Consider the following 12,671-nt stretch of genomic DNA (forward strand, 5'->3'; position numbering starts at 1 on the left):
TGACGTCAGTTACAAGCTCGCGCTTCCTCTCTGCTAATTTTAGTTTCATTACCGGCAGCTCCTCGGTTAGACGGCTGAATGTGCTGATAAATACCTATATATGTTTTTTTGTAACCTAATCATTTAAATAAAGACACATTTTTGGGGGAAGAGATGGAGTTCAGACAGCGTAAGTCACGTAACGTTACTTGATTGTATTAGCTTTAACAGCGAGCGAATGACTTGATCTCATTTGTCATATAAAGACGCATATTTCATAATCAGCTGAATATGATGTGGTCGGTTGTGTGCTTGTCTGGTTATTAAACAAGCGTGTGTGCTCACAGAATTAAACGTGTATTTATTCCTGCTCTGTTTTCTCTTTCTACCGTCGCAGTTATTAGCTTGTTTACACACGTTTAGTAGATCAGAACATGACGTCATCCCTCAGATTAGCGGAAATCATCAAAAGAGATGATGTCTGTCTGCTACAGTGATCCGGATGATATCTGAGTTATGATGTGATTCTTGTGTTTTAGAGCCGGAGGTCAGGATGCGAGGGCCCCTGATGGACCCCAGGGACCCTGGTCTGTTATTCGAGGACACTAGCGCTGGAGGGAACAGACACGAGCCCAGCGGTGTGGGGAACGGCCCTGATGTGTGTCCGGGACAGGCTTTGCTCTCGGACCCCATGTCTAACCTGGCCTTGGTCTACGGCAGCAGCCTGGCCTCGCACGGCAAAGAGATGATGGACAAGAACGTACGTCAGGCTCCACACCGTTGTGTTTGTTGTGGTGCAGAAGAGCACGTCTGGGTTGTTTCTCCAGAGCCGCAGGCTTGATTCTGTATTTCGGTGAACTATGTTATTAAATGACTTGTTTGTCTTTTGATTCATAGCTGGATCGGTTCATCCCCATCTCCAAGCTGAAGTATTATTTTGCAGTGGACACCGTATATGTGAGCAAGAAGCTCGGGCTGCTGGTGTTTCCCTACATGCATGACGTAAGAGCACACTTACAGACTGGTGCACAACACAATGGAAATCTTTTCTAACAAGTCTCTATTATTATCACTTTGTTTTATAGATTTAAAGCTGCTCTTTTTGACTTTTAATTCAACAAATAGTTCTGTAAAAAATATCACCGGTTCTAAAAAAAAATATGAAGTGGGTCAGAACTGTTTTCAACATTTATAAGATATCATCATATTAAATTCATTTCTGAAGATCATGTGACACTGAAGACTGGAGAAAATACAGCGGAGCATCACAGAAATAAATTATATTTGAGACTATATTAAAATGGAAAACCATTATTATAAATTGCAATTATATTTCACAATATTGCTTTTTTCTGTATTTCTGATCAAATAAAAAATTACAAATCCTTCTGCTCTTAAACTTTTTGAGCAGCAGTGTATCTCTCATGTCAAGTTCCTTTGACTAAATATTGTATTTTTATAATAGTGCCAGAAAAAAAGTTTTTTATGTGTCACCTGAATGTATTTTAGATTTTTTTGTCTTGTGTCACATGAAAATGTTTTACATAGTGATTTCAAATTCTGTGGATTATGATGCTGACTTTGTGTTTGCAATGGTATTGATACAAATCATCTTTTATGTTTCAAACCCTTCATTTGTTTTCTGTCCTGGAACTCAAAAAGGAGAGGTTCTGAAGACTATTGTGACCACATTCTCTCAATCTCAGAAAATGCTGCGTATAAGTCATATGAACTCTTTTTGACGGATTGATTTGTGAATGAATGTCTGTGTGATGTCCTGCTCTCTGTAGAACTGGGAGGTGAGTTATCAGCAGGACACTCCAGTCGCCCCGCGCTTTGATATCAACGCCCCCGATCTCTACATCCCCGGTACGACTCCAAACCATATGCTTTGCACAGTTTAAAAATGCTGTTATTGCATATCGATGGGAAAGCGTGCAGTCGTGGAGATGTTTATTACATGCATGCACATGTGTTTGTCTGGTTCTGACTCCGCAGTGATGGGCTTCATTACGTATATCCTGGTAGCAGGACTGGCTCTGGGCACACAGAACCGGTAAGATTCATCACACAGCCTTATTCTAGCTGGGAAATATCTGCCCTTGAGCTCCTTTGGCTCTGTGAATGATGCATGAGTTTCAGAGGAGAAGGGGAAATGCTGAGACTTCCTGCAATTGCCCTGACTGCTCTTGACCTTACTGTTCTCTGTTTTTGCTGTTTTGTCTGATGTTCTTGTTTGCAGGTTTTCTCCGGAGATCTTGGGCATTCAGGCCAGCTCGGCGCTGGTGTGGCTCATCATTGAGGTTTTGGCTGTTCTTCTCAGTCTGTATCTGGTGGCGGTTAACACTGACCTCACCACCATCGACCTGGTGGCCTTTTCTGGATACAAATACGTGGGGTAAGGCTATTAGATATTTGCTTTTTACGGCAACATCAGAATTCTTGAATACGCCATGTTCAAACTGATTCTGTAGGTGGTGCTATTGAGCAGTCTTTTAGATGTTATTTTATTTGTTAACCAAAAATAAAGTGCTATGTGTTATTTATGACTATTCTAGTCATTCAAATATTACTATAGTTTCATTCATAATCCATTTCCAATGTTAAATCACTGTATAATTTCATAGCAGTCTTACAGTAATCCTAGTTTACTCTAAACTGCATTAATTGTTAGTTGTCTGGTTTTAAAGGTATTCAAACCAAGTCCCTGCCTGGAAAAAGCTTATAGACGTTGAATGTTTGAGAAATTAATTTCATACAATGTCTATTATCTTCAAATCCAAGACATCTGTGTGAGTTCTTGGTGTGTTTGTTTTCTCAGGATGTTTTTGGGAGTGTTAGCAGGACTTCTGTTCGGCCGGACGGGGTATTACCTCTCGCTTCTCTGGTGCTGTGTCTCTATATTTGTTTTTACGGTGCGTATTAAGAGATACAGAGCTGTCCATTTCATAGCAAATATCAAATCTGATCTTCATTTGGCTGTTCATACTGCCAGTGGACATGCAAGCGTTGTTTTATTCAAACTCCGTGATTTGACTGTGCATCACACACTACAAATGCTCAAAGAATTAGCTGTTTATGGATCTCTCTTTATTATTATTTATATATATATGTGTGTGTGTGTGTGTGTGAAAAAAAAATAAACTGCGGAACAGCCTGGTTAAAGTAGAGACATTTCCAAAATAATAATAATAATTATTAATAATAATATTTTAAATGAAGTTACACTTTTTCCATCAAGCATGCATGCAGTTGGTCAAAAGTGATAGTAAATACATATATAATGTTACAAAAGAGCTTTTTCTATTCATCAAAGAATCCTGATAAAAAAGAATGCATTGCGGTTTCCACAAAAAAAAAAAAAAAATATATATATATATATATATATATTGTGCAGCGCAGCTGTTTTCAACATTGATAATAATCAGAAATGTTTCTTGAGCTGCAAATCAGCGTATTAAAGTGATTTCTGAAGATCATGTGACACTGAAGACGAGAAATGATGCTGAAAATACAGCTGCACACCACAGAAATAAATTACATTTGAACAATATATTTACATAGAAAACATTTTGCATTGTAGTATTGCACACTATTACAGTTCTTTGCATTTTAATGACATTGCACAATATTGACTGCAGCCGCACATGTATTGAATATTAACTTAGCATTCCAGCACATGTTTGAGTGTCTAAATAGTACAGCAGATTTCAGTTTGACTCTCATTTAGGATCTGATCTCGAGATGTGAAGCAGCTTCTTTCTGTTCCAGATTCGCACAATGCGGTTAAAGATCCTGTCTGAAGCGGCTGCAGAGGGTCGGTTAGTGCGAGGAGCCAAAAACCAGCTGCGAATGTACCTGACCATGGCCATCGCTGCAGCGCAGCCCGTCTTCATGTACTGGCTGACCTTCCATCTGGTCAGATAAGAGCCGCTGATGACGTAGAGGAGCAGCTGTATTGTTTCAAGCAGCCACAAACGACTGTAGAGACATGAGCCTATTTGCACACACACGTAATAAACCAATGGACACACATTGTGCAGCCTCACAGCACAGTACCAGTTACCTGAACTGTAATTGCCCAGCGTTCTTTTGTATGTCTTTGGTTTGTACATTTCTAGGAGCTTCTGTTGGCTTTTGATTTGTATAATGTACAGTGTAATTGTATTGTATTCTTTTTTTTTTTATTTAAAACTATGATTATGTTTGCAATCGAAGGCCGTTGTCTAGATGCTGTGGCTTGAGAAACATCAGTCTCCTCTCCTGCCATGAATGTGACTTTTAGACGGCCCCAAACCGATGAAACTGGCTTCATATGATGTCTGTGGTGTTTGCACGTTGATTTCTTTTAAAACAGTAAAGCGCTTCGTCCATGTTGGCATGCTAACAGACAGATAAAGATACAGTCTTAAGGTTAGACGGCTTTCATGACTCGTTTTTGTTTTTGTTTTTATCAAATTACCTCACATTTCAGGGTCAATTACAGTTTTACTCTTTCATAATTTGTATACAAAATAAACGGATGTTCCCAAAAGTTTTGAATGCAAGGCTAGTTTGTAATATTACTGTGAGTTGCTATTATATAAGTTATTTTAATAATAAATAATAGTGGATATAATATGTTGTTGTAATCAGTTTAAGCATATTATCGCACTAATCTACCAACTCCGTTTAATACTTTGTGAAAAATGCAGAAATCTGCCTTATAATGTTGCATCACAGCAGCACAAGGGTTTGTAAAACTAATATTAGCATTATGTTACTGTAAGTGAAGACCAAGACGAGAAAGAGGTGAAGAAGGACATCCATTTTAAGTCGGTAAATGTTTGCAAATTATATATAAAAAAAAAAAAGTACATTTTGAAATAATTTCTTTCTTTGCAACATTTTATTAATAATGTCATTAGTTTGGTAAAGGATTAACACTGCTGTATGAAAAGTAATGTGGAATTGTGTCTATGTTTGTGGATTTTTATCTTGCTAAACTGAGCAAAGATATTGCTTTAAAACTGAAAGAAAACGGAACAACAGGTAAGACTTTAAAACTGCACAACATTTTTCAGAGGACTATGTTTTTATTCATGGCACAGGGACATTCCCAGAGTGCTTTGTCAGTATTCAGATATCTGTTAAAATCACATCGCGCCACAGACTAAACAGTATAATCTCTTAGCAAAACTGTGTCAGGACTTGACGCAATATCAGATATCAGACCCATATGCTTTATGTTTGTTCCCTTTCAGTTGGTACTCTCGATGTCACGTTGGATGACCGACAAATTGCGATATCAGTTAACTAAAACCAATCTACTTAGAGGGTAAACTAAATGAGCCAACATCTTTTTGCTCAATCCAGTGTCTTCAAGTGACTACAAGTTTACTCACTCTTGGAAGCTTTTGGTGTTGGCAGTATGATGCTTACATGGGTGCGTCTTTGTAAAGATGACGTTTCACCCGTGCATTTCTGGATGCGGTCGTCACCTGGCTGAGATTGATGATCACAATTGCTGCCTCATGTGTCTGGGTATTAAACACACTGACATGGTATTCACAGATGAGTCATGTTCCCATTGTGGGAAGATGATCATCTCGGAGCTACGAACCAGGCTGTATTTCCTCCAGAGCGGTGGAGCTCTGTTGCTTCTGCCACGATATAGTGTTCGTCCTGGCAGCTGCAAGACGAGGACTATTTCAAGCAGTAACACGAGTGGGAACAAACCCTCGGGCTCTATGGGGAAGAGTCGGCTGAGGTGGCAGGGCAAACCGTGCCTCCCCTCCGGAGTCTGTAGGTAGTTGTCTGGCCTGTCCGGCGGTGCTTATACGGCCTGTGGAGAAGCTGCCTCAGCCTTACACACTACGGCATTACTGCAGGTGCACAAGGCCAAGGTACTGAAGGACCTGCACAAGGGTGGTCATAACCCAGAAGTTCTCAGAGAAATCCATACTGCTACTGACCTCACGCTATGAGCGACGAAGGTCACTGCAGAGTCTCTGAGTTGTGCAATGTCCACTATGGCGGTCCAGGAGCACCAAAAGAGGCTGTGTCTGGTCTATATAGGGATGCCGACAAAGTTTGGTTTTTGCGTCCAGCACCAGGCCTTAACTTACTGAATCCTTGAGAACCGGTAGAAGGCAGGGTTCCATATGTGAGAACTAAGTGCATTCCATATGTGTAAAGTCTACAGTATAGCCTCAGAGCCCTTGTTTCCCCAGCAGCCATTTCCAAAAAGGTTACAACACCTCCAATATTCCATATGCACCTAAATGGATGTTCATATATGTATTTGCCCCCGAGACCTCCTTCAGGAAGGATGGGGCTCCAAGTGGAATGGGTACGTTTTCCCGGTGTTATCCAATCTCACTGAGTGGGTAGTTCTTCGACAATGGTGAATGGAACTTCTTGTTGCAAGCCCTGGCCTACACCAAAAAGTGGCACAGGTGGCTTGCACAGTGCACTGGAAGCCATGTCGCTTTGGTAGAAATCGTAATTTGTCGATCAACTGACGTAAGGTAGAGAGTGACCAACTGAAAGGGAACGTCTCGGTTACATATACTAACCACCGTACTCTGAAGGAGGGAACGGAGACATCACGTCCTGTCACCACAGGTGCTGTACCACCACTGAGCTGCCAGGTCACCGACTCGGCTCCTCAGCGAAAACTTAGTATGCATTGCATCTGCTGCCTTCTTATACTCATCCTTTTATCAGCTTGATGCAATAATTGCATGCTAATGTGTATTGGCTCGTTTAATTTACACTCGAAGTAGATTGGTCTATCAAAGCTACATCCCAATTCGTCGGTCATCCAACGTGACGTCTCCGCTGCCTTCTTCATGGAACGAGGGTTGCGTAACCGAGAAATTATTTAGGCTAATGGTTACACTTTAGTAACATTTTAGCTATCACAAAGTGCTGATTGTCTTTGGTTATTATAATACAAAACAACACAGTTCGAATACATGTTAAATTCATTACCATGTTATACTTTAATGCTATCAGAATAGCATGCTGTTTTTTTTTTTTGGTGTGGCATCAAAACTTAGCTTCTGTTTTCTGTTCTCCTTTTGGGCTTAAACTGATGATACAACTAAGGTCTTTACATTTATTTTGAAAGAGGAAGCTTGTAATCTTGGAAGGGGGCATAACATTTCCAATGAATGCTTGCGGTGTTCGGGCAATAACAATGCACTGGGTCAGTTGGCCAATCAGAGCAGACTGTGCTTGTCAGAAGGAAGGACTTTGTAATAAACAATGCATTTAAGAGAGGCAGGGCATAGAGGAATTACAGTAATGTACAGTGTTAGAAAAATAAGGTTTGATTAATTATGAGTGTAAATACTGGTTACCTCTTGGGCTAGTTTAGAACATGCAATCACAATAACGGGAAAGACTACTGACTTGACAGTTGTCCAGAAGACAATCATCAACACGCTCCACAAAGAGGGTAAGACACAGAAGGTCATTGCTGAAAGAGCTGGCTGTTCACAGAGGACTGTATTGAAATATATTCATAGAAAGTTGACTGGAAGGACAAGGTGTGATAGGAAGAGGTGCACAAGCAACAGGGATGACCACAGCCTTGGGAAGATTGTCAGGAAAAGCTGATTCAAGAACTCGGGAGAGCTTCACAAGAAGTGGAACAGAATCCAGAGTCCAGTGTGAAGTTTCTGAAGTCAGCGATGATTTGGGAGCCGTGATGTCTGCTGGTCTACATTGTGTTTTATCAAGTCCAAAGTCAATGCAGCTATCTACCAGGAGATTTTGGAGCACTTTATGCTTCCATCTGCTGACCAGCTTTATGGATTTAATTTTGTAGCATGACTTTAGCGCCTGCCCACAGAGCCAAAACCACTTCTAAGTTTGATGTTATTACCATGATATTACGGTGCATGATTGGCCAGCCAACTCACCTGACCTGAACCTGAAAAATACTTATTTTTTTTTTTTTTAGATGTATCTGTATTTACAGTAGGACATTTACAAAATATCTTAATGAAGGATGAACTTTACTTCATAGCCTTATGATTTTATCATAAAAGAAATATCTATAATTTTGACCCATACAATGTAATATTGCTATAAATAAACATGTGCTATGTTTGACTGGTGTGTGCTCCAGGGTCACATATGTTATTTTATTATTATATATTTTAATTTCTTTTATCTGCATTTTACCTCTGCAATAACTTATTTCCCTCTAATAAACCTGGAACAATACTAAATATTGTTTGCTCTGTGTCAAATTGCTGGTTTTGTTTCTCCTCCAGTGCTGATGGCCTAAACGTATAAACAGTTTTTAAAAAGTGCATCATTTATTCAAAAGAAAATTGATCATAAGACATTGATAATAATCAGAAATGCTTCTTTAACAGCAAATCATGATATTAGAATTATTTCTGAATGATCATGTGACACTGGAGATTGAAGTAATGAAAATTCAGCCTAGATCACAGAAATAAATTACATTTCACAATATATTCATATAGAAAACTGTTGTGTCCAATTGTAATAATATGTCACAATATTAATGTTTTTACTTCGTTAAGATCAAATTAGTTCGCAGAAGAGACTTCTTTCAAATACATGTCTGTTTCCCAAACAATGAGGAAAAATAATACATTAACTAAGGGATCACATGAAACACTTTATCAATAAATTGATTTTTTTTTTTTTTTTTTTTTTGAGAGCATTAGTGGCAGTGAGCTGAATTTTGTTTATTGATAGGTGGAGTGTTTAATGTGAATTAGCACCTGTCTAAAGTTGTTAGATGTGCACATATTAATTTCTTTATTTAGGGTTTAAAACAAGTTAAAAACTCATTGAGATTAAAATCTCTTTTGCAAAATTGATCTGGACAAGAAAGCAGCAACGAATAACATATAAAAGTTTCCATCAAAACACAAGTCAAAGATCACAACAACAAATCGCCAAAGGATAAAATACACAGCTTGTTAAAAGTAGCTTAAATACATGTAATGTTGCAAACATGGTCAGCCTTAGAATGCTTTGCAGATTATTCCAAGCCAAAGTAGCATTATATCCAAAACCCTTTTTCCCTAGCTCTGTTCGAACACGGGGGACTATAAAATATAACAAATTGTTTGAACAAAGATTGTAGGGTACCATTGATATAGAATAGCTCAGAGTCAAATAAGATGGAGTTAGACCACAAATAGACTATCATCATACTACATCATAGAACAATACCAATTAAAACTTTTTCTGGTATACCACGATGGTAACTCAGCCTTATCATATAAAGTACAATTATGTGTTTGATAACTACAACCAGTAATAAAACATAAAACACTATGAAAAACATGATCAGGTTTTTTTTTTTTTTTTTTTTTTTTTTAGGTAATATGCTGGGGCATTCATGTACAGCAGATCACCATAATCCAAAAGAGGTAAGAAGGTAGCAGATACTAAATATTTCCTTGCTTTAAAAGAAAATAAAGATCTATTTATGTAGTAAAACCGCAATTTAAATGTTAACTAACTATAAAATAAAATGCCCAGGTACTTATAACTTTCAACATATTCAATTTGTGTTCCCTGGAAGGATATAATGTCGGGAAGATTACTTGGTGCAACCTTAGAATTTGAAAAAAAGTAATAAATTAAACTAGTTTTATCTGTGTTTAAAACCAGTTTAAGCTGAGATAAACGGAACTGAACAATATCAAACGTTGTCTGTAAATAGTGAAGTGCTTGTGAAGCTGATAGAGCACAGCAGTAAATATCAGTGTCATCTGCAGATAGAACTTTGCATTTGGAATATTACTACATAAATCATTTATATAGAAGGAAAATAAAATAGGTCCTAAAACAGACCCCTGAGGGACACCTTCAGAAAGTGACAAAATAGATGAAGTACAGTCTTTTAAAAGCACACACTGTGTTTTCAAGAAAAAGTGCTGAACATTTTTTTTTTTTTTTATAAATCTAAGGCATCAATAATGCCACTAAACACCTTTAAAGCAGCAGTGACAATTGTATCCTGCTTTCTATATCCAGATTGAAAAGAAGAATATTATTTATTTCCAGAAAATATTTTAATTGTTCATTAAATAATTTCTCCAAAAGCTTGGATAAAACACATAGTTTAGATCTTTAGTCTATAATTGTTCAATTGCAAATGGTCCGCCCCTTTTAAAAAGAGAAGGAATAAAAGCAGATTTCCAAATATCAGGGATTTCACAATGGGATATAGAATTATTAAATAAATAACAGTGGTTCAGCAATAAAATCAGATGTTAACCTTAAATTAAACGGTTCCATTTTATCAGGCCCTGCAGGCTTATATGGGTGCAAAAAAAACTCAAAGCTTTAAGAACCTCAGAGACAGAGAGCTGGTTAAAATCATCTTTTTTTCTTTCTTTTTTTTGTGTGTGTCTGGAATTAATTTGCATGGAATGTGTGTTGAAAGTATAATAAAAGATTTAATCGTAGAACTATTTTGTACCTGAGCTTCAAATAGAGAGACACACCTTCTTCTTGTGATTAAACCAGATATATACGGCAAGATAAGCACAAATGGGTCAGCAGCAGTCAAGGTTCTTGGCCTCTAATGAGGTCACAAATTTCTGGTCTGTTGATAATATCAAGGATTTATCACAGTCCACTAAAGACAGTAGAGCTTTTTGGTATTTTACTTTGAAATGGCCTTCCTGATAATGTTTAGGGGTTAGACACACTTAGTTTAAATTAGATTAAAATACATATTTTTTAAGATAAGTATTCACACAACACATCTGATAACATTGCACTCTAGTTATATGTGATGAAATATATATATATATATATATATATATATATATATATATATTTTTTTTTTTTTTTTTTTCTGAAATAATAGAACAGCAGCTATGCTAAACTTTTTTCTTTTGATTTCCTGTTTCTTTCTCAGGATGCCCATCCCAAGGTTAGTAGCTTCAGTTTGGATCCAGGATCAACTGTGAAGACTTCAGATGACGGCAACTGTAAATGGCCATACAAAGCTGACAAATAGTATCCTTATATTGCCTATAGTGGTAAGTTTGGTGATTTTCGACCTGCTCGTATTATTGAAACATCTCTAATATCTGTAAATGAACAATATTTACTCTTTCTCTGAATTATGTGTACCTATATGCCCCTTTTTAAATGTAAATGAGCTTGGCAAGCATTTCTCCTCAGTTTCCTCCCAGGTCAGGAACCTTGTTGTCATTCTGGACTCTGAACTTTGCTTATCTAAGCACATTAATACAGTTGTCAATAACATTTTTTATCAGTTACTGATCATCTCGAGTCTGAAATAATGTTTAACTTTTAATGACCTGGAGAAAGTCATGCATGCTTTTATTACCTCCCGCCTTGATTGTTGAACTTCATTATATTTGGGTCTACTTCAGTCAATCATTGCACGCTTACAGATGGTACACAATGCTGCTGTTGACCAGGGCGAAGAAAACAGATCACATTACACCAATTTTAGACTCTCTTCAGTGGCTTCCTGTCTATTTTAGAATTCAATAAAAAAAAAAAAAAAAAAAAAAAAAAAAATGTTGTTTGTCACTGGACATCCACCTTGCATTTTCTTTTAAAATGAAGTTGAAAACATATATTTATTCCCAGACATTGTAATTGATTTTTATCTATGATCCATTGTTTTACTTTATCATCTGTTTGGTTATTTTATGTTTATCTTTGACTTTGTTCAGCACTGTGATAAATGTGCTATATATATATATATATATATATATATATATATATACACAACAACAAAAACATGCTGTGTTTAAAATAAACTGGGTATCTCGAAGAAAGAATAAACATTGTTATTTTACATGTTACCAACATTGTAACAAAATGGATTGAAAATCATTGAACCTACCCTTTAATAATGAGGATAGTGTTTGAACATAGAGACTTTAGTAAGATTTTATCATAAAGAAAATCTTTTTTTTATCATGCAATTTAAAACATTTTAACTGCTTAATTATTGTTTGCCTGTTTTTTTATTTTGTGTTTATGTAACTTGTATTATTATAATTATTATGTTTTTTTTGTTTTTTTTTTTGCTATGAAGATAGCCTTCAGAGGGAAACCACAACCACAACCAAAACCAAAACCAGGTCACCCAGCTGTATGTCATGATGATCCAGATAAGAGTCGATCACATAAGTGTTAAGATGGTGAACTTTATTCACAGGCTCATCCTTCACTTGAACACCACACGCATTAGGAGACGGAGGACTGGTGGACGTGTGGTGGACGTGTGGTGTTTGGGCCAATGGCAAACGTGTGCTTGGGTGAAGATTAAGCTGATCAGAGTCTTTACTTTAAGGAACAGTTCAATCCAATAATTTATTTATTTTTTTATTTTTTTATTTAACAATATTATTTTTTTTTCGATGGGTAGTATCTGTGATTTAACCTGTTAAATGTCACCTCGTCCCGTATACAGGACACCTACGTTGACTATACTATATTACAATCAAATTTAATCTAATCTTGACAAACTATATATCGTTGGAAAGGTCTAAGACTCCCAAATATATATTATACCAATATTTTTTGTTAAAAATTATGTAGGAAAAGTAATAGATCAATTTATGACAAGAGTGCACCCTCAAAAATCTACATTACAAAAGGAGCTTTGACCTTTGTTTAAAAAAAATACTTCCTCGTTGCCTTTTTCTCGATCACAT

At 36.8% G+C, this 12,671-nt stretch overlaps 1 protein-coding gene across 1 annotated transcript; it reads left to right on the forward strand.

Moving 5' to 3' along the window:
* LOC127934177 (protein YIF1B-like) lies at nucleotides 1-4,513 on the forward strand. Its single transcript, XM_052531386.1, has 8 exons — nucleotides 1-169; nucleotides 519-739; nucleotides 877-981; nucleotides 1,770-1,848; nucleotides 1,978-2,035; nucleotides 2,222-2,377; nucleotides 2,801-2,894; nucleotides 3,751-4,513. The coding sequence occupies exons 1-8, from the start codon at nucleotides 154-156 to the stop codon at nucleotides 3,904-3,906; spliced, it is 885 nt and encodes a 294-aa protein (XP_052387346.1). The 5' UTR covers nucleotides 1-153; the 3' UTR covers nucleotides 3,907-4,513.
* The last annotated feature ends 8,158 nt before the right edge of the window (nucleotides 4,514-12,671 follow it).

The sequence above is a fragment of the Carassius gibelio genome, chromosome A18 (assembly GCF_023724105.1).
Source record: "Carassius gibelio isolate Cgi1373 ecotype wild population from Czech Republic chromosome A18, carGib1.2-hapl.c, whole genome shotgun sequence".
Taxonomy (NCBI): domain Eukaryota; kingdom Metazoa; phylum Chordata; class Actinopteri; order Cypriniformes; family Cyprinidae; genus Carassius; species Carassius gibelio.